Raw genomic sequence first — 22,111 nt, 5'->3', positions numbered from 1 at the left:
ACCAGGATTGACTTTTTAGTGTAAAAATGTGGTTTTTCGTTAAAGTGAACAGTACCAGGTGCTTTTCGTTAAAGTTCCCTTTTTTATAACTAACTCTATTTGCTTCTAGGGGTTGTACTTGCAGACTGTTTGCTACTTAAGTCTTCACTACTCTTACGCAACATGATTAAAAAGTAGATATGTTTTAATTATTTAGTATGAAGTCATGACAAGGGAATGGATTTTTAAGAAACTGCACTAAGTTAATGCAGTTTGATTAAGAATGAAAATGCATTGATGCTTGTCTTTCTAGAGAGAGAAAAGAAAAAAATCATCATAGGATGTACTGGTTAGTAAAATAAGGACAATTATGGATTATAATTTTTTGTCAAGGGCATGTGTAGAAGTTTGTAACTTCCTGATATTTTGACTGAAATAACCTTATGTTCCCATGACAGGTGTTCTTGAGCTGGAAGTGTAATTTTTTTGAAATGGATTTGGTTGGCTGTAGAAACTGAATGCTTTACTACCAAATATGGGAAGAATAATTGGAATTGCAATTTTGGTACTACTGGTCTCATTGCATTGACAAATCCAGGTACGACATTTCAATTTTAGGAATATCGTCATATTCTCATATACTATGAGAAGATAATGTAGTCATTGCAGATTGAAAACAACAATAAGGAAATGGATTTGAAAATATAGAGAACAAAAAGAACTAAGAGTTCATTCCTCCACGGTCCTTCAAATACTTGGTCATGATTTTGGTGAGTGTGATTGCGGCATCTTTCATGTTAATCCTCTCTCCCGACAATGCTGCAGAGCAAGCTAAAGCTAATCTCATAACGGATAATAAGCAATCCCTTCTGCTCACGAAATCACCATCTTCCTCCACCCCAAGTATATCGGCATCCACAACTTCACCTATTGCAGCATCTGGAAATAATGAATCTGCAACCCATTGCTTTAAATCCATTTCCCCAACAAACATCTCGTCTGTTGGCTTCCTTTTTGTGAATGTCTCCATGAGTACAATACCAAAACTATACACATCCCCTCTAGTCGAAACGCTTCCTTCCATTCCATACTCTGCAAAATTTGTATGTGAATTTAGTTATACATGATAAAAAGAAAATTATAACTCCTAATAAGGCCAACATATACAAAATTAAGAAAATACATCACCTGGAGCCATATATCCAACTGTGGCCAGGGTCATGGTTTCTGTCATTGAATCTCCACCGCCGATGAGTCTTGCAATGCCAAAATCAGCAACATGTGCAACCATATCTTCATCTAGTAGTATATTGCTTGGTTTCACATCACAATGAATGATAGGTATCGAGCAACCATGATGAAGATATTCTAGTGCCAATGCAACATCTTTCATTATGTCTAACCTCTGTAGGATATTCATGGAGTGGTTTGGAGAATACAACCACTTTTCGAGGCTTCCATTAGGCATCAATTGAAGTATCAGGGCTTTGAAATCAAGTTCATCGCAGCAACTTATGATTTTAATAAGATTCCGGTGACGGATATTGTTTAGCATTTCACATTCCTTATCAAAACTCTTGAATGCCCCTTCTAGCTGTAAATTGAAAACCTTGACAGCGATATCTATCCCGTCTGAAAGTGTTCCTCTGTATACTGAGCCAAAACCCCCCATGCCTAGTAAGTTACTCTCATGAAATCCATTTGTTGCCCTTACCAGTTCTAGGCGCGAAACTCTTCTCCAAAGAACTTGATGTAGTGAGGCAGTTTCTCTAACAACTTTGACATTCCTTTTCTTGCATAGTATCAGAATCAATACAGCGGCCGCTAGGAATATTACTGGTATGACCCCTGAGATGATATATTTAGCTTTCCTCCAATTTGGCTTAACTTTTGTTCTATTTTTGCATAGGGGAACATGGAGTCGGGAAGCACCACAGAGTGCACCGTTTGATACAAATGAATCAGCAGAGAAGTTTTTGAAAGGCCCGCCGGTTGGAACTTCTCCTTGGAGTTTGTTAAAAGACAAATTCAGATGCTTGAGATACAAGAGTGCTTCCAATGACTTTGGGATCTCTCCAGATAGATTGTTTTTGGACAAATCCAAGAATTCTAGGCTTAGCAAGGTTTTAAATGAACTGGGAATAGGGCCTTGTAAATAATTGTTTGCCAACGAAAAATTAATCATATTTTGAAGACCACCAATGCTACCGGGAATGTTTCCAGAGAAATAGTTGTTTGATAAATCCATATCCACCACATCTCTCAAGTTTCCGATGTCTTCTGAGAGTGGTCCAACTAGAGAATTGGATGACAAGTTTAGGTGCAATATATGGTTGAGTTCCCACATGGAAGACGGTATTTTAGAAGTTAACAAATTGGACCCTAGCGATAGACTTCTTAGAGCTATTGACAAAGTACCCAAGCAGGAAGGAATAGAACCAGAGAGCCGATTACCACCCAAACGTAACTCGTCTAGGTTGTTTAGTTGACAGAGTTCATACGGGATATGTCCTTGCAGTTCGTTGTCATTCAAATACAAAGCTTGGAGATTTTGTAGCCCTTGTATTGAAGTTGGAATTACTCCAGTCAACTTACTGTGTTCCAAGCTTAATGCTATCAAGCTGCTCAAGTTGCCAATATCAACGGGAATGTTACCCCTAATGTTGGAAAAGCTTAAATAAATATCTTGGAGTGACGTAGATAGATTCCCGCGAGAAGCTGGAATTGTGGTGTTTAATGGATTATCTAGCAAGTATAATCCTTTCAATTTTCTAAGATTAAACAAGCAGGATAGAGTGCTTTCAGCTTGTGGAGTAGAAGCATCAATCGTCAAATTGTTCGAGGACAAGGATAGATACTCGAGGTTTTTCAAGGAGCAGAGTGTGCTAGGAAGAAACCCGGTAAGTGAGTTTTGGCTCATTTCTAAATCCCTGAGCTTGGAAGCATTGGAGAGGTTAGGGAGTAGTCCGGCCACCAGGTTATTTCTGGCTACACCAAGGTATTCTAGGTTTGGAACGTTAAGACCTATGTTTGCTGGGAGGCCACCTGATAGCTGATTAAAAAAAAGCGATATTTCTCTTATCGTGGTTTTATTGAAGAGTTTGAATGGGATGACGCCATTGAGATTATTAATCCCCAGTGCCAAATTCTCTAACTGTGGAAGATCACCAATCTCATCCGGTATTGTACCTGTCACAATTTTAGCACGCTTGCATTAACTTTGTAACTTCGGTTTAACTAAAAACTAAAACCGAAATGATTGTAAAACGCCCCCAAAATTATTACCTTCTAAATCATTGTTGAAAAAAAATATCTTGCTCAAGTAAGTCAAATTGCCAAGACTTTTGGGTATGCTTCCACGGAAATTGTTAGACTGTAATGTAATTTCACGAAGCTCTTTGCATTGCCACAGTTTGGAAGGAATAGGACCGTCTAACTGGTTTTGGCCCAAATTAATTAGTTGAACACTCCAAAGATGGTCACATATATTGTTCGGAAGACTGCCACTCATGTTGTTCCCGAATAGAGAGAAAGCAATCAAAGAAGATATGTTGAGGACAGGCAAAAAAGCAGAGCCTTTTAGGGCATTGTCCTGCACAAACAACTCCTCCAGCTGACCTAAACTGCCTATCTCGTTTGGAAGTTCTATAAATCAATCCGTGTATATTGTTAAAATCATGTAAACATATATAGGAGCAGCTTCTTAGTGGGAATCTCGTTGTACCGTAGCAAAAGTGGGATACATTCTAAGGACCATGTACTCACTATATAGGATCTCTTTTTTGCTCTAGAATACGAGGGTCTTACACAGTAAATATACGATCCTACGATAGCCCTCTCATCTCATTTTTTGATGAAGTTGAACAAGATCCCAGCTAAGAAGGGGCTTATATATGTATATATAAAAAACAAAACCTAAGTCATACAGTATACCTTCGAACTTGTTGTCGTCAAGGTATATGCCCTTCACCATTGTTAAGTTGCCGATTTCTCTGGGTATGCTACCTGTTAAATATGTGCAAGCATGCCGACAAAAAAGAAGGGAAAAAAAACAAACGAGATGATTGTTATACATTTTATAATATAGATGTTAAAATGTAACAAAGATGTTAAATGTAATGAAGCAAGCAACACTAATTTATATGCCTAGGTGGTTCGTAGTGGTGCTACGTACGTACCTGATAGTTGATTCCTGTTCAGATTAATTCCTTCGAGTGCAGATAAGTTGAAGATAGCAGCGGGTATGAAACCAGAGAAGCCATTACCGTACAACTTGAAGGATTCAAGTTTAGCGAAGGACCCAAACCACGAAGGAATGGTTCCCATAAAGTTGTTGTTTCCAAAGTTAATCTTCTTCAACCGGCGCAAACGAGACAATTCTTGGGGCAGGGGACCATGAAAACTATTATTCTTAAGGCCCAACTCAACGAGAAATGAGAGGTTGCCTAGATGCGGAGGAATAACCCCGGCAAGACCCATGAACGAGAGATTTAAGGCCGTGACTCTGTGGTGGTGAGCACCACAAGTAACGCCAACCCAGTTGCAAATATCGGAACTGGAGGGAGAGGACCAGTTGGCGGTCAAGATGTTTTGAGGGTCACTAGTGATGTGAGCTTTGAGCGCAAGAAGCGCAGACTTATCTGTGCTGAAATTGGTATGAGCTATTGCTAATGCACCTGGAGTAAAGTAATTAGCCATAATCATCATATAGATATAAAACAAGCAATGTATCCTCGACAACATTCTTGACAGTAGGAAACGACTTCTCTCCATACACAGTATATATATATACACTCTCCTTAATTGTAGTAGTTTTCGTCTTTTGGTTTTAATTCGATAGAAAACTTGAACTCACTACATTCACATAAATAGGGAAACAAGTTCTTACCAAGACTTGTGCACGACTTAGACTTGCCCGGCCTCTACGTTGAAGTGACGAGACTTGGACTAGTTGAACGAAGACTTGTAATTTGGAAGTGAGACCGATGTAAGTGAGATTCAAAGGCATGACTAGAAGGTGGCGTACATCGTAAGTAACACCAACCCAGTAGCAAATTGGAAGTGAGCAATCAACGCTAAGGATGTCATCTTCATTCACCTTTACTTTAGGTGAAACATCATGAGGACTAAACATCTTCATTGACATTTAACAATATTGGTAATTTGTGCTGCACAGCTGGAGATGCCCAAATGTGGAATTGTAGTCTTCAGTTCACACTAGATCAAAACAAACAACATTGAATTGTGATCTCTACAATGCATTAAAAAAAGTATCTTAAAATTTCTTATTTTCTTGATAATTAAGGACACGTTTGATAACTATTTCGTTTTAGTTTTTATTTTTCGAAGCCATTTTTTTTGAAAACTGAAAAATTTGTTTTGTACTACTTTTAATGTTTTTTTTAAAAGGAAATTGAAAAATAAAGGCTAAACATGGAAAACTCAAGAAAGCAGTTACCAAAGAGGTTTACAATTTTTCAATTTTAATAAAAAGTCAAAAAAAAAAGATAAATGAAAATGAAATGGATATCAATTAGTTTGTAATTAAGTTGTCACTGAAATTGAGTATCTCAAATCAATGTGAGGCTTCCGTCATAATATTTTTCCATTTCAGCCAAACCAAGAATGAACAACTAACCAGAAAGCTACAAGGTTGAAGCTTGACTCCCAATTTATTCATTTACTTCTTCTTTTGTTTCTTTTTTTTATAAAGTTTTTAAGTATATAAAACTAAAAATTGTTTTCTATTATTAAAATATTTAAGGCCGTGACTTTGTGGTGGCGAGCACCACAGCTAACGCCAACCCAGTTGCAAATGTTGGAATTGGAGGCAGACTACCAGTTGGCGGTCAAGATGTTTTGAGGGTCACTAGTGATGTGAGCTTTGAGCGCAAGAAGCGCAGACTGATCTGTGCTGAAATTGGTATGAGCTATTGCTAATGCACCTGGAGTAAAGTAATTAGCCATAATCATCATATAGATATAAAACAAGCAATGTATCCTCGACAACATTCTTGACAGTAGGAAACGACTTCTCTCCATACACAGTATATATATATATACACTCTCCTTAATTGTAGTAGTTTTCGTCTTTTTTAATTCGATAGAAAACTTGAACTCACTATATTCACATAAATAGGGAAATAAGTTCTTACCAAGACTTGTGCACGACTTAGACTTGCCCGGCCTCTACGTCGAAGTGACGAGACTTAGGACTAGTTGAACGAAGACTTGTAATTTGGAAGTGAGACCGATGTAAGTGAGATTCAAAGGCATGACTAGAAGGTGGCGTATGATAGGGATTTTTACTACTTATGTGAACGGGCTTAAATCTCCTATTTTACTTGCAAGAATTACAAGGTTATTGTAGTATAAACGGATTTCGCAAGGTCATCTCCACAGGGATTATTAAATAATTCGAACTAATCAGATTCCATTTAATTATTGTAAAGTAGAAATTGAAGTGATTGATTTTATAACCTAATTAAAATAAAAACGAATTTAATGAATTAAAATAAACAATCTGCAATATTAGGAGTAGAGAGAAGAAAACAGTTTTGAGAAAATCAAATTAAGAAAGCACTAGGGTTCCACCATCACCTAGCAATCCTATGAATTTTTACCAATTACTTATGATCTACACATGCCACTTTGAAGGTTAGATTTTCCTAATTCATATTCTACTTTGAACCTCCAACATAGAACGTATATCTAACATGCAACCCGTCCGGACGTTCGGATCAAATCTAAACATGAAAGACTCATTATGCTTTATGAAAATCCTTTGAAAAACCATGCAATCGTTAAGACGTGATATTCATCCTAAGAGAAATTACAATTATTAATCACAAGAAGCCAGCGTCAATTTCAGGGAACCTTCCGACCAAAATTGCATCAAATTACTTTTCTAAAGATCCTAATGGTGATCAGGCATTAAGACAATTAGATAGTTTTTATCCCGGTGATTAACAATTCAAAATATGCATGCAATCAATCATAAGCAATTAAATAAAAATCACATATTCATGCTAAGGCTCAAGGCTTCGCCCTAGCAATAGAAATTAGTTCCGCATATTCATAATTGAAATCATAGAAATATCTATTAAGAAAAGGATTGAAAACACCTTCAAGTAGAAAATCTTCAAAACCCTAGCACTTCTCTCTGTCTCCAATATTGCATAAAATAAAGCGTAGTCTAAAACTGTAGACGGCCAAGCAATATATTTGCTAAGCCACCCCACAAACCCTAGCAAACTAAAATTAATAAAAACCCTAAATAAAAATAGCAAAATTCGTCTAAAATCTGAACAGCCACGTTTTGGCCCATAAGCTGCTCCAAAACTGGCCCAATATAGCTGGATTGAATGTTTGAAATATTCTGAACACTTTTCCAGAAGGCCACGAACCCATCCGATGTCATTTTGGGCTCCAAAAACGTCATTTAAGCCCAAAAACGTCAATTTCCAGCACTGCGCACTACTTCTTTATTTCCTCGCCAGAAAATAACCGCTTGGTGGAAAAATCCCAAATTTTGATACGATCAAGCTAAGTGACTCACGAACGTCCTCCAACTGGAATTACTCCAAAATTCGTCCATTTGATCCTGTTTTGCTCCAGAGGAAGTCGAAAGTCCTATATTGAAAATACAATTCAAAGCATCAAAATTCTTCTAATATATTAACCAAAATATACTAAGATTAGGGTAAAATATATAATATAAAATATACTCATCAGCGTACATCGTAAGTAACACCAACCCAGTAGCAAATTGGAAGTGAGCAATCAACGCTAAGGATGTCATCTTCATTCACCTTTACTTTAGGTGAAACATCATGAGGACTAAACATCTTCATTGACATTTAACAATATTGGTAATTTGTGCTGCACAGCTGGAGATGCCCAAATGTGGAATTGTAGTCTTCAGTTCACACTAGATCAAAACAAACAACATTGAATTGTGATCTCTACAATGCATTAAAAAAAGTATCTTAAAATTTCTAATTTTCTTGATAATTAAGGACACGTTTGATAACTATTTCGTTTTAGTTTTTATTTTTCGAAGCCATTTTTTTTGAAAACTGAAAATTTGTTTTCTACTACTTTTAATGTTTTTTTTTAAAAGGAAATTGAAAAATAAAGGCTAAACATTGAAAACTCAAGAAAGCAGTTACCAAAGAGGTTTACAATTTTTCAATTTTAATAAAAAGTGAAAAAAAAAAGATAAATGAAAATGAAATGGATATCAATTAGTTTGTAGTTAAGTTGTCACTGAAATTGAGTATCTCAAATCAATGTGAGGCTTCCGTCATAATATTTTTCCATTTCAGCCAAACCAAGAACGAACAACTAACCAGAAAGCTACAAGGTTGAAGCTTGACTCCCAATTTATTCATTTACTTCTTCTTTTGTTTCTTTTTTTTATAAAGTTTTTAAGTATAGAAAACTAAAAATTGTTTTCTATTATTAAAATATTTAAGGCCGTGACTTTGTGGTGGCGAGCACCACAGCTAACGCCAACCCAGTTGCAAATGTTGGAATTGGAGGCAGACTACCAGTTGGCGGTCAAGATGTTTTGAGGGTCACTAGTGATGTGAGCTTTGAGCGCAAGAAGCGCAGACTGATCTGTGCTGAAATTGGTATGAGCTATTGCTAATGCACCTGGAGTAAAGTAATTAGCCATAATCATCATATAGATATAAAACAAGCAATGTATCCTCGACAACATTCTTGACAGTAGGAAACGACTTCTCTCCATACACAGTATATATATATATACACTCTCCTTAATTGTAGTAGTTTTCGTCCTTTTTAATTCGATAGAAAACTTGAACTCACTATATTCACATAAATAGGGAAACAAGTTCTTACCAAGACTTGTGCACGACTTAGACTTGCCCGGCCTCTACGTCGAAGTGACGAGACTTAGGACTAGTTGAACGAAGACTTGTAATTTGGAAGTGAGACCGATGTAAGTGAGATTCAAAGGCATGACTAGAAGGTGGCGTACATCGAAAGTAACACCAACCCAGTTGCAACTTGGAAGTGAGCAATCAACGCTAAGGATGTCATCTTCATTCACCTTTACTTTAGGTGAAACATCATGAGGACTAAACATCTTCATTGACATTTAACAATATTGGTAATTTGTGCTGCACAGCTGGAGATGCCCAAATGTGGAATTGTAGTCTTCAGTTCACACTAGATCAAAACAAACAACATTGAATTGTGATCTCTACAATGCATTAAAAAAAGTATCTTAAAATTTCTTATTTTCTTGATAATTAAGGACACGTTTGATAACTATCTCGTTTTAGTTTTTATTTTTCGAAGCCATTTTTTTTTGAAAACTGAAAATTTGTTTTGTACTACTTTTAATGTTTTTTTTTAAAGGAAATTGAAAAATAAAGGCTAAACATTGAAAACTCAAGAAAGCAGTTACCAAAGAGGTTTACAATTTTTTAATTTTAATAAAAAGTGAAAAAAAAAAAGATAAATGAAAATGAAATGGATATCAATTAGTTTGTAATTAAGTTGTCAATAAAATTGAGTATCTCAAATCAATGTGAGGCTTCCGTCATAATATTTTTCCATTTCAGCCAAACCAAGAACGAACAACTAACCAGAAAGCTACAAGGTTGAAGCTTGACTCCCAATTTATTCATTTACTTCTTCTTTTGTTTCTTTTTTTTTATAAAGTTTTTAAGTATATAAAACTAAAAATTGTTTTCTATTATTAAAATATTTAAGGCCGTGACTTTGTGGTGGCGAGCACCACAGCTAACGCCAACCCAGTTGCAAATGTTGGAATTGGAGGCAGACTACCAGTTGGCGGTCAAGATGTTTTGAGGGTCACTAGTGATGTGAGCTTTGAGAGTAAGAAGCGCAGACTGATGTGTGCTGAAATTGGTATGAGCTATTGGTAATGCACGCCCTTAAGTAATTAGCCATAATCATCATATTGATACAACACAAGTAGTGTATCATCAACAGCATTCTCGGCAGTAGTAAATGACTTCTCTCCATACATAGTACATATATGCTCTCCTTAATCGTACTACTTTTCATCTTTTGGCTTTAATTCGATAGAAAACTTGAACTCATTGCGTTCACATAAAAAGGCAAAACAAGTTGGTCTTACCAAGACTTGCCCGGCTTCTACATCGAAGTGACAAGACTTAGACCAGTTGAACAAAGACTTGTAATTTGAAATTTTTACATATAAAATACACCATTTATTTTTTGCTTATTGCTCTACTACAGGGCAAAATGAGATCAAAATTATAAGCAATAAGGGTAAAATGAGATCAAAATCAAATTTAAGTAGGTGCAGCAAAAATTAAGCCTTCATTTTTTGTTGATAGCTTAGCTAGGTGAGGGAGAATGGTGATTGCAGTGAGACCGATGTAAGTGAGATTCAAGGGCATGACTAGAAGGTGGCGTGCACCGTAAGTAACACCAACCCAGTTGCAACTTGGAAGTAAGCAATTAATCAACGCTAAGGATGTCATCTTTATTCACCTTTACTTTTGGTGAAACATCACGAAGACCAAACATCTTCATTGACATTTAACGATATTGGTAATTTGTGACGCACAGCTGGAAATTCCTGTTGGAGATATGCCCTGAAAGTCAATCTTTGGAAGAAACCTTTCAGGACAATGTCTATATGTATGGAAAACTCTAATACATCAAAAGGCAAAGTCACTCATTAAGGCTATCTCAATAAACGATATACGTCCTAAAAGGTGAATCCATGGACAATGGATCGATGGAAGAAGTAATCTAATGATGTTATATTGCAAAGACCTTCTTCACATAACCATGATGTCCAAAAAGGTTCCTGGTCATAGGATTGTTGGAGGGACACTAACAATACATAGACCAGTACATACTATGTCCCCTTCCAATGGGAAGGATGGAAAGTCTCATGTCATTCGTTTAATGACACTAAGACAAGTATGTAGGTGCTCATTATGGGAATGAGTTCACTGAACACAATCAAACAAGAGTACTTGCATGGAGGTCTACTCACATGTCAAGCAAGTAACTCTACTGGTTGGAATAATGTAAGTAATCCTTTGACCTGAGACATCATAGTTGTCTTGGGGATACGTTGCTGATCATTTGATAATGAGACGTGACCACATCTCATCTTGGATGTGTTCTATGCATTGTTGGGGTCAGTGATTTATTCTCAGAGGCATGTGAATGATCAACAAGGGATCTCTAATCCTCGTTATGAGAGGATGAATACTCTAACATATGATTCAAGAATCTTCGGCCGAAGTATCAAGCGTAATGATGGAAAGCGTTCCTATACGGCACAATAGAATCATATAACTTGATATAATCACATTAGGGGTTTGATATTAAATATCCATACCCTAGTAATGTGATTGTGAGTATTGTATTAGAGAAGGATCGAATTACTTTGTAATTCCAACTGAATAGGTTCTCCGAACAAATTCTACATTAGCTTGGGTAGCCATGATATATGGTTAGATGTCACTCATGGCTTGTGAGTTCTTATAGATGATTAAATAAGTAGTCATCAAAGAAGAAGGAGAATTGAAAGTAAGTTTTAATTCACTAAGTGATTGGATTAATACAAATCAATTGGATTGGTGCCAATCACCTCACTGCCTTGCTAATTAGAACCTAAAATGATTGTACACCGAAACACTCTTGTGGTGAGACAACTAAAGGATGATGGAATAAATAAATTGGATTAATTAAATGTTATGATTAATTAGAAAGTCTAAAAAAATCATAGAAGCGATGAAAGATTGTTTTGGACTTAAAGAAAAGTTCGGGTTCATATGGGCCCATTAAGCCCAAACCCATTGGGCTTTTATTTAAGCATATGATGACTTGAATTGATAAAAGCCCAAAGCCCAAACAACACAAAGGGGCTGGCCAAAGAGAGAGAGAGAGAGAGAGTCAAGTTGTTCACTCACTTCTTTGACATTTATAAAGAAAGTTTAATGAAAAGTTTCATTAGGGTTTTGTGTGTTCTTTTTCCCAAAAGAGAAAAACAAATCTCTCTCTCTCAACACACTTGTAGCCGGCCACCAAGAGGAGGGAAAGCTAATCATCTCTCCTCCTTTTGGTTATTCCATTATCCATCTCACTACACTAGTGGGTGTGGATCTTTAGAGGTCTTCTACTTTGGAGACTAAAGGAGAAAGGAGCTCTAAATCTTTCAAGGTGGAGGAAGCTAGGAGGGAGGCTAGACTCAAGGAGTTCCAAGAACAAAGAGCTTGGAGGTGGTCCATCCTTGGTCTCAAGTCTAGATCAAGAGGTATAAAACTAAACCTTCACTTTGTTGTTCAATATTTTCTTAGATGCATCATATATGAACCTATGCTTCTTGAAGGGGATTTGCATGACTATAGCTTTGATATTATGTAATAACATGCTTCCGTTGCTAATGTATATAAATTTTGAATTGTATATGCATGCTAGTCACTAGAAATCCCATATAAATCTCATTATTTCTCTTCAATTCCCAGATGTGGAATTGTAGTCTTCAGTTCACACTAGATCAAAACAAACAACATTGAATTGTGATCTCTACAATGCATTAAAAAAAGTATCTTAAAATTTCTTGTTTTCTTGATAACTAAAGTCCCGTTTGATAATTATTTTATTTTAGTTTTTATTTTTCGATGCTTTTTTTTTTAAACTGAAAATTTGTTTTGTACTACTTTTAATGTTTTTTTTTAAAGCAAATTGAAAAATAAAGGCTAAACATTGAAAACTTAAGAAAGCAGTACCAAAGAAGTTTACAATTTTTCAATTTTATTAAAAAGTGAAAAAAAATGAAAATGAAATGAAGATCAAATAGCCTATAATTAAATGGTCATTGAAATTGAGTGTCTCAAATCAATGTCAGGCTTCCGTTATAATATTTTTCCATTTGAGTCAAATCAAGCACGAGCATTGAACCAGAAAGCTACAAGCTTGAAGCTTGAATCCCAATTTATTCATTTACTTTTTTTTTTCTTTGTTTTTCAAGTTTTTAATTATATAAAACTAAAAATTGTTTTCTTTTATTTAAATATTTAAGGGCGTGACTTTGTGGTGGTGAGCACCACAGCTAATGCCAACCCAGTTGCAAATGTTGGAATTGGAGGCAGACAACCAGTTGGCGGTCAAGATGTTTTGAGGGTCACTAGTGATGTGAGCTTTGAGAGCAAGAAGCGCAAACTGATCTGTGCTGAAATAGGTTTGAGCTATTGCTAATGCACATACTTAAGTAATTAGCCATAATCATCATATTGATACAACACAAGTAGTGTATCATCGACAACATTCTCGACAATAGGAAACGACTTCTCTCCATACATAATACATATATGCTCTCCTTAATTGTAGTAGTTTTCGTCTTTTGGTTTTAATTCGATAGAAAACTTGAACTCATTACATTCACATAAAAAGGGAAACAAGTTAGTCTTACCAAGACTTGTGCACGACTTAGACTTGCCCGGCTTCTACGTCGAAGTGACGAGAACGAAGTCTTGCAATTGGGAATTTTTACATATAAAACACATCATTCATTTTTTGCTTATTGTCAACTATAGAGGCAAAATGAGATCAAAATCATATGCAATATGGGTAAAATGTGATCAAAATCAAATTTAAGTATGTGCAGCTAAAAATAAGCCTTCATTTTTTGCTGATAGCTTAGCTAGGTGAGGGGGAATGGTGATTGCAGTGAGACTGATGTAAGTGACATTTAAGGGCATGACTAGAAGGTGGCGTCTTGATTCACAACATGAATTTTGTATACTATTGATGTAAGTGAGACTGATGTAACTTCCAACAAGGATGTCATCTTCATTCACCTTTACTTTTGGTGAAACATCGTCATTGAAATTTAACAATATTGGTAATTTGTGCTGCACAGTTGGAGATGCCCAAATGTGGAATTGTAGTCTTCAGTTCACACTAAATCAAAACAAACAACATAGAATTGTGATCTTCACTTAAAGTTTATAAAATTTCTTATTTTCTTGGTAATTAAGGAGCCGTTTGATAACCATTTCGTTTTTAGTTTTTTCTTTCGGCTTTTTTTTTTTTGAAAACTGAAAACTTGTTTTCTAACTACTTTCAGTTTCTAAAAAAAAATGAAAACTGAAAATAAAGGCTAAATTTTGAAAACTCAAGAAAGTAGTTACCAACGAAGTTTATAATTTTCAATTTTAATAAATGAAAACTGAAAATAAAATGGTTAGCAAATGGCCTGTAAATTAGTATAAACATGGTAGTCACTAGAACTAGGGTCAAGTGACATTCCTCTCTACTCTTAGGCAAGAGGCTTTAAGTTTGACCCCCTTGATGACAAATTTGATACCTAATTATTATCAGTGGCAAAGCTACAGAGGAGCAAGGAGAGGCGGCCGCCACTCCTCTCGCCAAAAATGAAACCCAGGAGCGAGTAGCCGCCTCTCTAGTCTGTCGGAAAATTTGCAAGTGAGGGCTATGTTTTCTTTTGCTGCTGCGCACAATGGCTCTATTTTCTGAAATGTTCAAGCCCAAAATGAAAGGAAGACACGGCGTTGTTCGATTTAATGAAAAAAACTATATAATACAATATGGGGGCCACCCCATTAACCCCAGCGTGGTCTTTTCAATGAAAAAAAATATATAATACAATATAGGGACCACTCGGTCCCATTAAAGCATCTCTAAAGGATATGTCAAATTTTAAACATAAAATTTGAATTTGACAGCTTATGTGATATTTTGATATCTTTCAAAATTTTGCTCTTCATCCGATATATCAAATTAAATATTATTTTATTACACTATTTTCTTTTCTTTTTATTTAATTAATTTCCTTATCTTCTACTCCTACTTGCATTCAAGTCTTTCTCCGTGAAAACTATGCACACCTGCAATATGTTCATCACTTTCTCAATTCTCCACATCAAAGCCAGATCCCTCAATTGGGTTTTCCTCCAATGTTTCATGTAAAGAAAATAGAAGATAGAAGGAGCAATTGTTTTGAATGAATTTCTTCGATTGACTAACTATTCCTCATACAGAGATTATATACAACACTTTACAATTAATACATATCTACAATTTATGGCATGCAAGCCGTGATCCCCAATTTGTGGGATTGGCCTAGGCTAGGAAAGGCATATAACTTTTCCCTGATATGTGGGATTTCACCTAGGCTAGAAAAGGCATAATACAATTATAATAATATTTCTTTAATACTCCCCCTTAAGTTGGAGAGTGAATATTCTCCTAACTTGTCATGCAGTGTCACAAACTGATCATTTCCTAAAGCCTTTGTAAATACATCTACTAGCTGAAACCGAGTAGGAACATGTGAAGGACTAATCATTCCAACTTGCAGCTTTTCTCGAACTATATGGCAGTCAATTTCAATGTGCTTTGTACGTTCGTGGAAAACAGGATTTGCTGCAATGTACAAAGCTGCTTGATTATCACAATACAATGGTGTGGGAGCTATCTATGGGACTCTTAGATCTTGTAAAATATATTGTAAACAAGTTAGCTCTAAACATGTGTTGGCCATAGCTCGATATTCTGTCTCTGCTGATGATCTAGAGACATTGGTTTGTTTCTTGGAATTCCATGAGATGAGAGAGTTTCCAAGAAAAATGCAATATCATGTGACTGATCTCATTGTGGCACGACAACCTCCCCAATCTGAATCACAAAAGGCTTTCAAGGCAAGATTGTTAGAGGCAGGAAACAGTAAATCTTGACCAGGTGTGCCTTTAATGTATCTGAGGATCCGTAAGGCGGCATCCCAATGTGTTTTCCGAGGCTGATGCATGAATTGATTGAGTGTTCAAATAGAATAGACTATATCTGGCCTTGTGACGGTGAGATAAATTAACCTGTCAACCAATCTTCTGTACTTTGTTGGGTCATTGAGTAGTGCTCCATTTGTCGAGGTGAGCTTAAGATTCTGTCGGTGTGATGCTGACTTTGATTGTTGCACTGACTTCATCGATAACTTTGGTGTTTTTCCTGCTTTTCATCTACTTTTACTGCCAGCAAACTGCAAAAAATGAGCAAAAAACAGAGCAGAAGCAAGAGGAAGTTGTGGAGACAGAGGAGGAGGTGGTGATTTTTTAAGATGGGGAGGACCTCACAGTCTGTGACATTCTCGATGCTCCGGGGGAAGTGATCGGAAAATTGAACTATGGCATGTTGTATAAGGCTTTGTTGTAAAGCAGTAACTTAGTGAAGTTGCTGAGAAAAGGGAAGAAAAAGGACGGCAGCACTTCTCAGGTTTGAGTGAGAGAGGAGAGTTGCAAATCTGATAAAAAAAATTAATAAAAAAATATTTAACGCTATTGTCAAATTTGACAGTAAGGGGGGAGAGCTGCTATTCCATGTCATACCACATCAGATTTAGCTTCTCGATTGAAAAACATTGTAGCTGTCTTTTTTTTACTGTTATTATTGATTTGGACATTTTGACATCTCCTTTGGAGATGCTCTTAATCCTTTATTCTCCTAGTCCCAAATTCCCAATCCCCTCACCCAAATCAATTATTCTGCCCAGATTACCCCCTTCCTTTCCAGCCTTCAAGCCAACCCTTAGCCAGTGGCATCCAGTTCCAAACCAAGTCAGCAACTTCTAGTTCAAAGCTGGATTTTAAAGCCAATTTTTAAGTTAAATTTCTAGTTTTTTTAATTTAAATTCCTAATTGATAATTTAATATGAAATTGTTTAATCGATATGGAATTATAGCTCATGGTATTAATTATTAATTATTTATATGAATTATAATCATGAATGAAATAGTTTATTATTGATGAATTGAATTAATGATTATTGAATAGCTTATATGATTATTAAATAATTTATGTGATTATTGATATTGATTAATTAAATTGTTAGTTTAATTAGTTATTAGTCATATAGTAGACTATACTATAATATTAAGAGTCTAAGATTATTATTATTATTATTTTTCATTATATAGTTACGTAATGGAACAAAATTATAACAAACAGTGTTATGAATATTCTAAAACACCACCGAGTAGCAAAATGGAAATCCATTGTTGAGTGATAGCTTGGTTTTTTACATTGAAAGAGATGTTTTTGCTTTTATTAATAATGAACTTATTATGCCATGTTTTTATGACTTGAAACCTCGCCCGCAGAATTGTAACTACATTTCTTTGTATTGATACATTATAATTGACATTAATATTGTCTAACATGTAAAAGGATTTGGTTGTGTAATTTTTTTATCAACGCTTTTAAATTTCGCTCCTCCTCTCATTTATTCTGGTTTCGCCACTATTATTATGGCAATGAACACACACGTTCGAACCAGATTCTCATGTTCTGAAACATACTTGTCAACCTCGGGACCAACCTCGACATTGTTTTCCCGCATGAGCCTCTTGTTCCCACCCAAAACCATTTTGTCACCAACATTTCCACTAAGGCTACCTCCTGTGTGCACCCCAAAGTCCTTGGTCTCCATCGCATGTTTAGTTGATCCAAACTTTTCTACTAGTTGGAGAAGAGTCCCTGTTTTATCAAAAACAACTGTTTTCACCTGCAGGGATCAAACACGTCCGTAAACGTCCATAACCATTTGTTCAACTTTTAATTTTGGAACGAAAGAAGAAACCAAAAAGAACGAAACATTTATTAGCCTTGTTATAAAAGGGAGTTGTCATCTACAAGAAATGGGGATTTAAAACTTGGCTCGTATGGCTTGGTGACATGGACAAGGTGCATAGAGGCATCAATCGTCCAGAACCAAAGGGTCATGTGGGAGTTGTCATCAGTGGGACAGATTCCAACTGTGAAATAATAGTTGCATGTTCAATCCCAATATATGCAGAAAAAACATCCCCCATACCCAATGACAGATTGCATTTAGTTTTATGTCAAGATCCTAAACGTTGACAGAATGGAGGCAGAGCGTTTTACTGGTCAGAAATGAAGTGCATAACTTGTTATAATACGGAATATTGACATAATCTATGTTAGTAACATAGGTGATAATATGAAATGACGAGACCAATATTACGTGGAGAGCAACTTCATAACGGAGGAAAGACAAGAAAAACAACTACACTTGCACCCTCAAAATATATAGATAGTATCTAATCAGTAATTGTTTTTCACTAATACCAAAACAAACAGGTTTTCGACATCCTTGGAAGGAAAAGTAAGTAGGAAGTTAGGAACAAGTATAATGAAGCAACTAAACACAGCAGCAAAAACAACATAAAAATAAAATGCATGAAAACCAGATTCTAATTTAAAAAAGAAATTTGTTTCCAAGGATAAGGTGATCTTACCTTATAAGCCTCTTCAAGTACATTGCCACCCTTGATAAGGACACTTGCGAAGCACCCTTCCCTGTTGCAACCATTAGAGCAGCTCCACCGTATTCAATAGCCCGGCGGACCGGCTGTTGCTCCAACCCAATTGCCCCAGCTAGCTGTGAAATCCCATTCCCGGAATTTCATCATTTATTACGTATTTCGTATTTTAAATTCATATTTCGAAATTACTTGATCTTTATTAGTTAATTTTAATTCCGCTAATTATAAGTTTAGTAATTGATTAGTTATCGAGTTGGAAGTTTCATAGTCAATCTTTATCTTTCGTTGATATTTCGAAGTTACAACTAGTTTTTTTAAATAGATCTCGAACCCACGAACACATAGGCGAAAGCCATTTGCGAATCCAAATTATAACGGTATAATTACCGACGTTTGAAGTTGTGAACTATAGATTGTGGGAATTGTTTAATTTCCACATGTGGGCCAAAAGTTAAGTTAGTATAAAAAAAAAAAAAAAAAAAAAAAAGGGGAACAATCAGATTGTTTTGGGGGGAGCTAGAAAGGACAAACTAAGGAGGAAAAGGGGGGACATTTTTCTTTCTCCTCCATTTGGTGAACCCGTGTGCACCACCAGGCCATTTTCAAACCGGCCAATTTCAGGTAAATTCCTCCAATTCTCAGTTGATTTTCCTATCTCCTTCACCTGCAACTTACTCAAATATCTTCTCCCTTCCATCTCCATAAAAAATCAAGGGTTTTTAAGGTCTAATTCGGGTAGAACTCCGTTGGAGAACCCGGGGGTTCTCGATGGCGATTTGTCGTTCCGAAGAGTATCACTATTCACCATCACCCTTAATCAATTTCCATTGGACCTAGGAACAAGACCCAACTGGTGGGTGGGGTGTTGGAACACCAAGGAAGCCGAATTGAAGAACGCCCACCTTAGGGTTTCGACGGGTGCGAGCCAATTTGAGGGCCTTCCCGGCCAAATTGGACTCGGCCACAAGTATAAAGTTTACTTGTTGAGATCTTCATTCTTGTAAAATTTGAGAATTTTTGGAAAAAGTCAAATTTTCCAATGTGTGACATTCGATTTATGAAAATGTTGTTGGTTGAGTATATTATTGATAAGGTCCACCACTTGATTATTCTAAAAATTGACAATCTTACCATTGAATTGAAACCCAATTTTAGTATGCTATGGTAGATATTGTTTAAGGACCTTAGAGACTTACAAGTGAAAATCTAGTGATTGGAACTTACAAAATAAGTGACGTAAGATCATGGACCCTACCTTAGAATGACAGTTCGATTCCTCATTAAATGTTGTTGTGGGAGACATATGAGAGTTTTTAAGTATGTGGATTATCGAAGGAAATCTAAATGTGGACTTCTACCTTGTTTAGGCGGTGATAGAACGTGATGCCTTGACTCTCGTGGTAGGGTACATTAGCGCGGACTCCAGGTGAGTGACTTTAACATATGTGATATTGATGATTACCTTGTTTTCGTAATTGTTATCCTCTGTGGATATGACTTGGTTATATATATATGTTTTCTATTGAATTGTTATTTTTAATGCTTAGCCATTGATTCAAGTTATGGAATGAGATTTGACGTATGTATATGGTTTGATTTGTTTGATTGGCATGATGTGATGAAATGTGAACACTAGTGGTGGGTCGTTAACCCATTGCGATGGGGATTTGTTGCTTCGATATTGCTTCATTTCCCGCTTCGTTGATCCGTTCTAAATTTAGTATTTGTGCCTTATTTCCCTTGGTTGAGCTTCTGTAAATTAAGTAACTTGTGCTTGTCTCATTTCTTTGAGCCGTTATGCATTATGGTTGTTGGCCTTTTGCGATTCCGTTGAGTGATGGTCCGGAATCGTATCTACTCAGATTCCGTTGAGAGATGATCCGGAATCCCTCATACTCTGCGATTCCGTTGAGTGAAGGTCCGGAATTGTAATCACTCTGATTCCGTTGAGAGATGGTCCAGAATCCTTCCTACTCTGCGATTTCGTTGAGTGATGGTCCGGGATCGTCTTCACCTTGGGTTTCATTGAGTTTGGATTGAGACAGCTTCAAAGGTGTAGGCTTCGGCCGAACTATGTCACTTTAACCCTACTTTTCATTTGCTGTATGAGAATATGGCTGTGAGATGTTGTGATTGTTTCAGACGAATTGATGAATGTCTGGGTGACTCCTTCAGAGTTTTCAAAGGTTTGGTATTGATTTCTCATGCATGATTTATGTTCAAGGTTTATAAATTGTGATTGATGGCTGGTTTTATTATTGTATCACATACTTTGTATTATTGTCACTCATACGAGCTTCGCAGCTTATCCGGGTTGATGTTTGCCCGATGCACCATTCCGATGGTGTAGGCACTGATCATACAGGTGACAGGTTCAAGTAGACTCCGAGAAGTCCATAGTGAAGGTAGCATTGCGGTTATCAGAGACGTGGAGCGTTAGCTTACCCTTGATTCACTCTTGTACTTTATCTTTTGGGACTTTCTTTTGAGCACTTCAAACTTATTCTTAGTAAAGCAAAGATTATGCTACTTTTTGGGATGTACATATTTGTAAATATCTTGTGAAGAACTTAGCCACCTTCTTTTTAGTTTGGGATGCAGTTAAGTATTTCATTCCGTATGGTATGTCATATTCAATGAATGTTATTTTTCCTTTGCCACGTGTTGATTTGCGACGTATGTTGGGATCGGGGCGTGGCACTAGCAGCTCCAACCCATGCGGGCGTTTGGGCTGGGGGGAGGCCAGAGTGAGAGGCCCAGCAGGAATTGGCGGCCCGAGAGCCTGAGGCCAAATGATGCAAAGCTGACGTCAAAATGACATCAACCATATTAAAAAATTAATAAAAATGTAAAAAAAAAAAAAAAAGATTTAATTTTTCTATAAATATCTTATCATTATCTTCCACCTTACACCACAATTTTATATGTTTTTCAAATATTTTGGGTTGTAATTTTTTATTTAATGAAACGTGGTACAATGAGATCGATTAAAAATCATATCCGAAATTTGAAATAAAATTACTTTTTATTATTATTTTATATAATAAAAAATACTAATATTTTATTGCATATTGGCATGGCTATTCAGTTAGGGGTAAAGATGCAAGAGACAATTACTGTTCATTAAAGGTAGTTAGTGTTCACTGGAGGCTATTCAATAGGAAGTTGTCCTGAGGGCTTGGTAAAGATGAAAAAGACAATTACTATTCATTAAAGGTAGTTAGTGTTCACTGGAGGCTATTCAATAGGAAGTTGTCCTGGGGGCTTAATACTCTGGTGTTGCTCTTACTACTGTAGGAGTTGCTAGTCCCAAGGCACAAGGACAAGCAACCACTGACACTGAGATGCCGAACTGTAATGCTAGCTCAAATTTATCCCTACCCTTTGGCATCCAGTTTTCGAGGAAATGACCAAATTCTCCATCCAAAGCCATGTCAAAGATGCTACAATGAAAATTTGTCGTAATACGCGGTGTACTTCGCCTCCAGCTACCATTTACCCAATTTGTTAGGCAACAGAATTCAATTTTAAAACAAAATAAGATTTTTGAGAAAGAAAAAACTCGAAAGTTATTGGATAAAAAGCTCAAAAGTGCAAAATTAAACTATGGACAATTAAGAAACTGCACTAAGTTCTTTATCATGCAATACATGGTTGCTCCATCATGCAAATGATATTCTTGCAAAGGCAGCTAACATTCTGAAGAGATATCAAGAAAATAAGCAAACTTCTATTCTATTGTCGACTGTAGAATATATTCGTGGTACCAGACGATAGCACAGCCT

General features: G+C 36.2%; 2 protein-coding genes and 2 long non-coding RNA genes across 6 annotated transcripts in view; 2 read left to right on the top strand and 2 right to left on the bottom strand.

The window, feature by feature from the left end:
* The window catches only part of LOC126615033 (uncharacterized), an 84,969-nt gene that overhangs the window by 47,528 nt on the left and 15,330 nt on the right, over positions 1-22,111 (top strand). Inside the window, exon 1 of one of the 2 annotated variants that reach the window (XR_007620618.1) lies at positions 17,655-17,724. The exons of the other annotated variant lie outside the window; for it this stretch is intronic. This is a non-coding gene — a long non-coding RNA (uncharacterized LOC126615033). Of the gene's footprint in view, positions 1-17,654; positions 17,725-22,111 lie in introns of those variants that run through there. 2 annotated transcript variants of the gene reach the window in all.
* The window catches only part of LOC126615020 (copper-transporting ATPase HMA4-like), an 86,165-nt gene that overhangs the window by 49,194 nt on the left and 14,860 nt on the right, over positions 1-22,111 (bottom strand). The window lies entirely within an intron of this gene.
* LOC126615019 (putative receptor-like protein kinase At3g47110) lies at positions 502-4,801 on the bottom strand. 2 transcript variants are annotated; one of them, XM_050282733.1, is made up of 5 exons: positions 4,158-4,801; positions 3,913-3,984; positions 3,265-3,624; positions 1,168-3,168; positions 502-1,071 (listed from the first exon to the last, which is right to left on the bottom strand). In XM_050282733.1, the coding sequence occupies exons 1-5, from the start codon at positions 4,750-4,752 to the stop codon at positions 701-703; spliced, it is 3,399 nt and encodes a 1,132-aa protein (XP_050138690.1). In that variant the 5' UTR covers positions 4,753-4,801; the 3' UTR covers positions 502-700. The 2 variants fall into 2 exon arrangements, with proteins under 2 accessions (XP_050138690.1, XP_050138691.1); XM_050282734.1 differs by lacking the exon at positions 3,265-3,624 and having other exon boundaries at positions 4,158-4,800.
* LOC126615036 (uncharacterized) lies at positions 12,067-13,825 on the top strand. The gene is made up of 2 exons (XR_007620621.1): positions 12,067-12,280; positions 13,049-13,825. It is a non-coding gene; the product is annotated as an uncharacterized LOC126615036 (long non-coding RNA).

Source organism: Malus sylvestris, chromosome 3 (genome assembly GCF_916048215.2).
Source record: "Malus sylvestris chromosome 3, drMalSylv7.2, whole genome shotgun sequence".
In the NCBI taxonomy this organism is placed as follows: domain Eukaryota; kingdom Viridiplantae; phylum Streptophyta; class Magnoliopsida; order Rosales; family Rosaceae; genus Malus; species Malus sylvestris.
Note: the sequence above shows the minus strand (reverse complement) of the source record. Positions and strands in the feature narration are given on the sequence as shown.

Excerpts from the sequence above, each read along its gene's own strand:
- LOC126615019 (XM_050282733.1), bottom strand. The coding sequence starts at position 4,752 with ATGGAGAGAAGTCGTTTCCTACTGTCAAGAATGTTGTCGAGGATACAT. Across the intron at positions 3,985-4,157 it reads GAACAGGAATCAACTATCAG|GTAGCATACCCAGAGAAATC; the intron begins GTACGTACGTAG and ends CATATTTAACAG. Across the intron at positions 3,625-3,912 it reads TGACGACAACAAGTTCGAAG|AACTTCCAAACGAGATAGGC; the intron begins GTATACTGTATG and ends ATTGATTTATAG.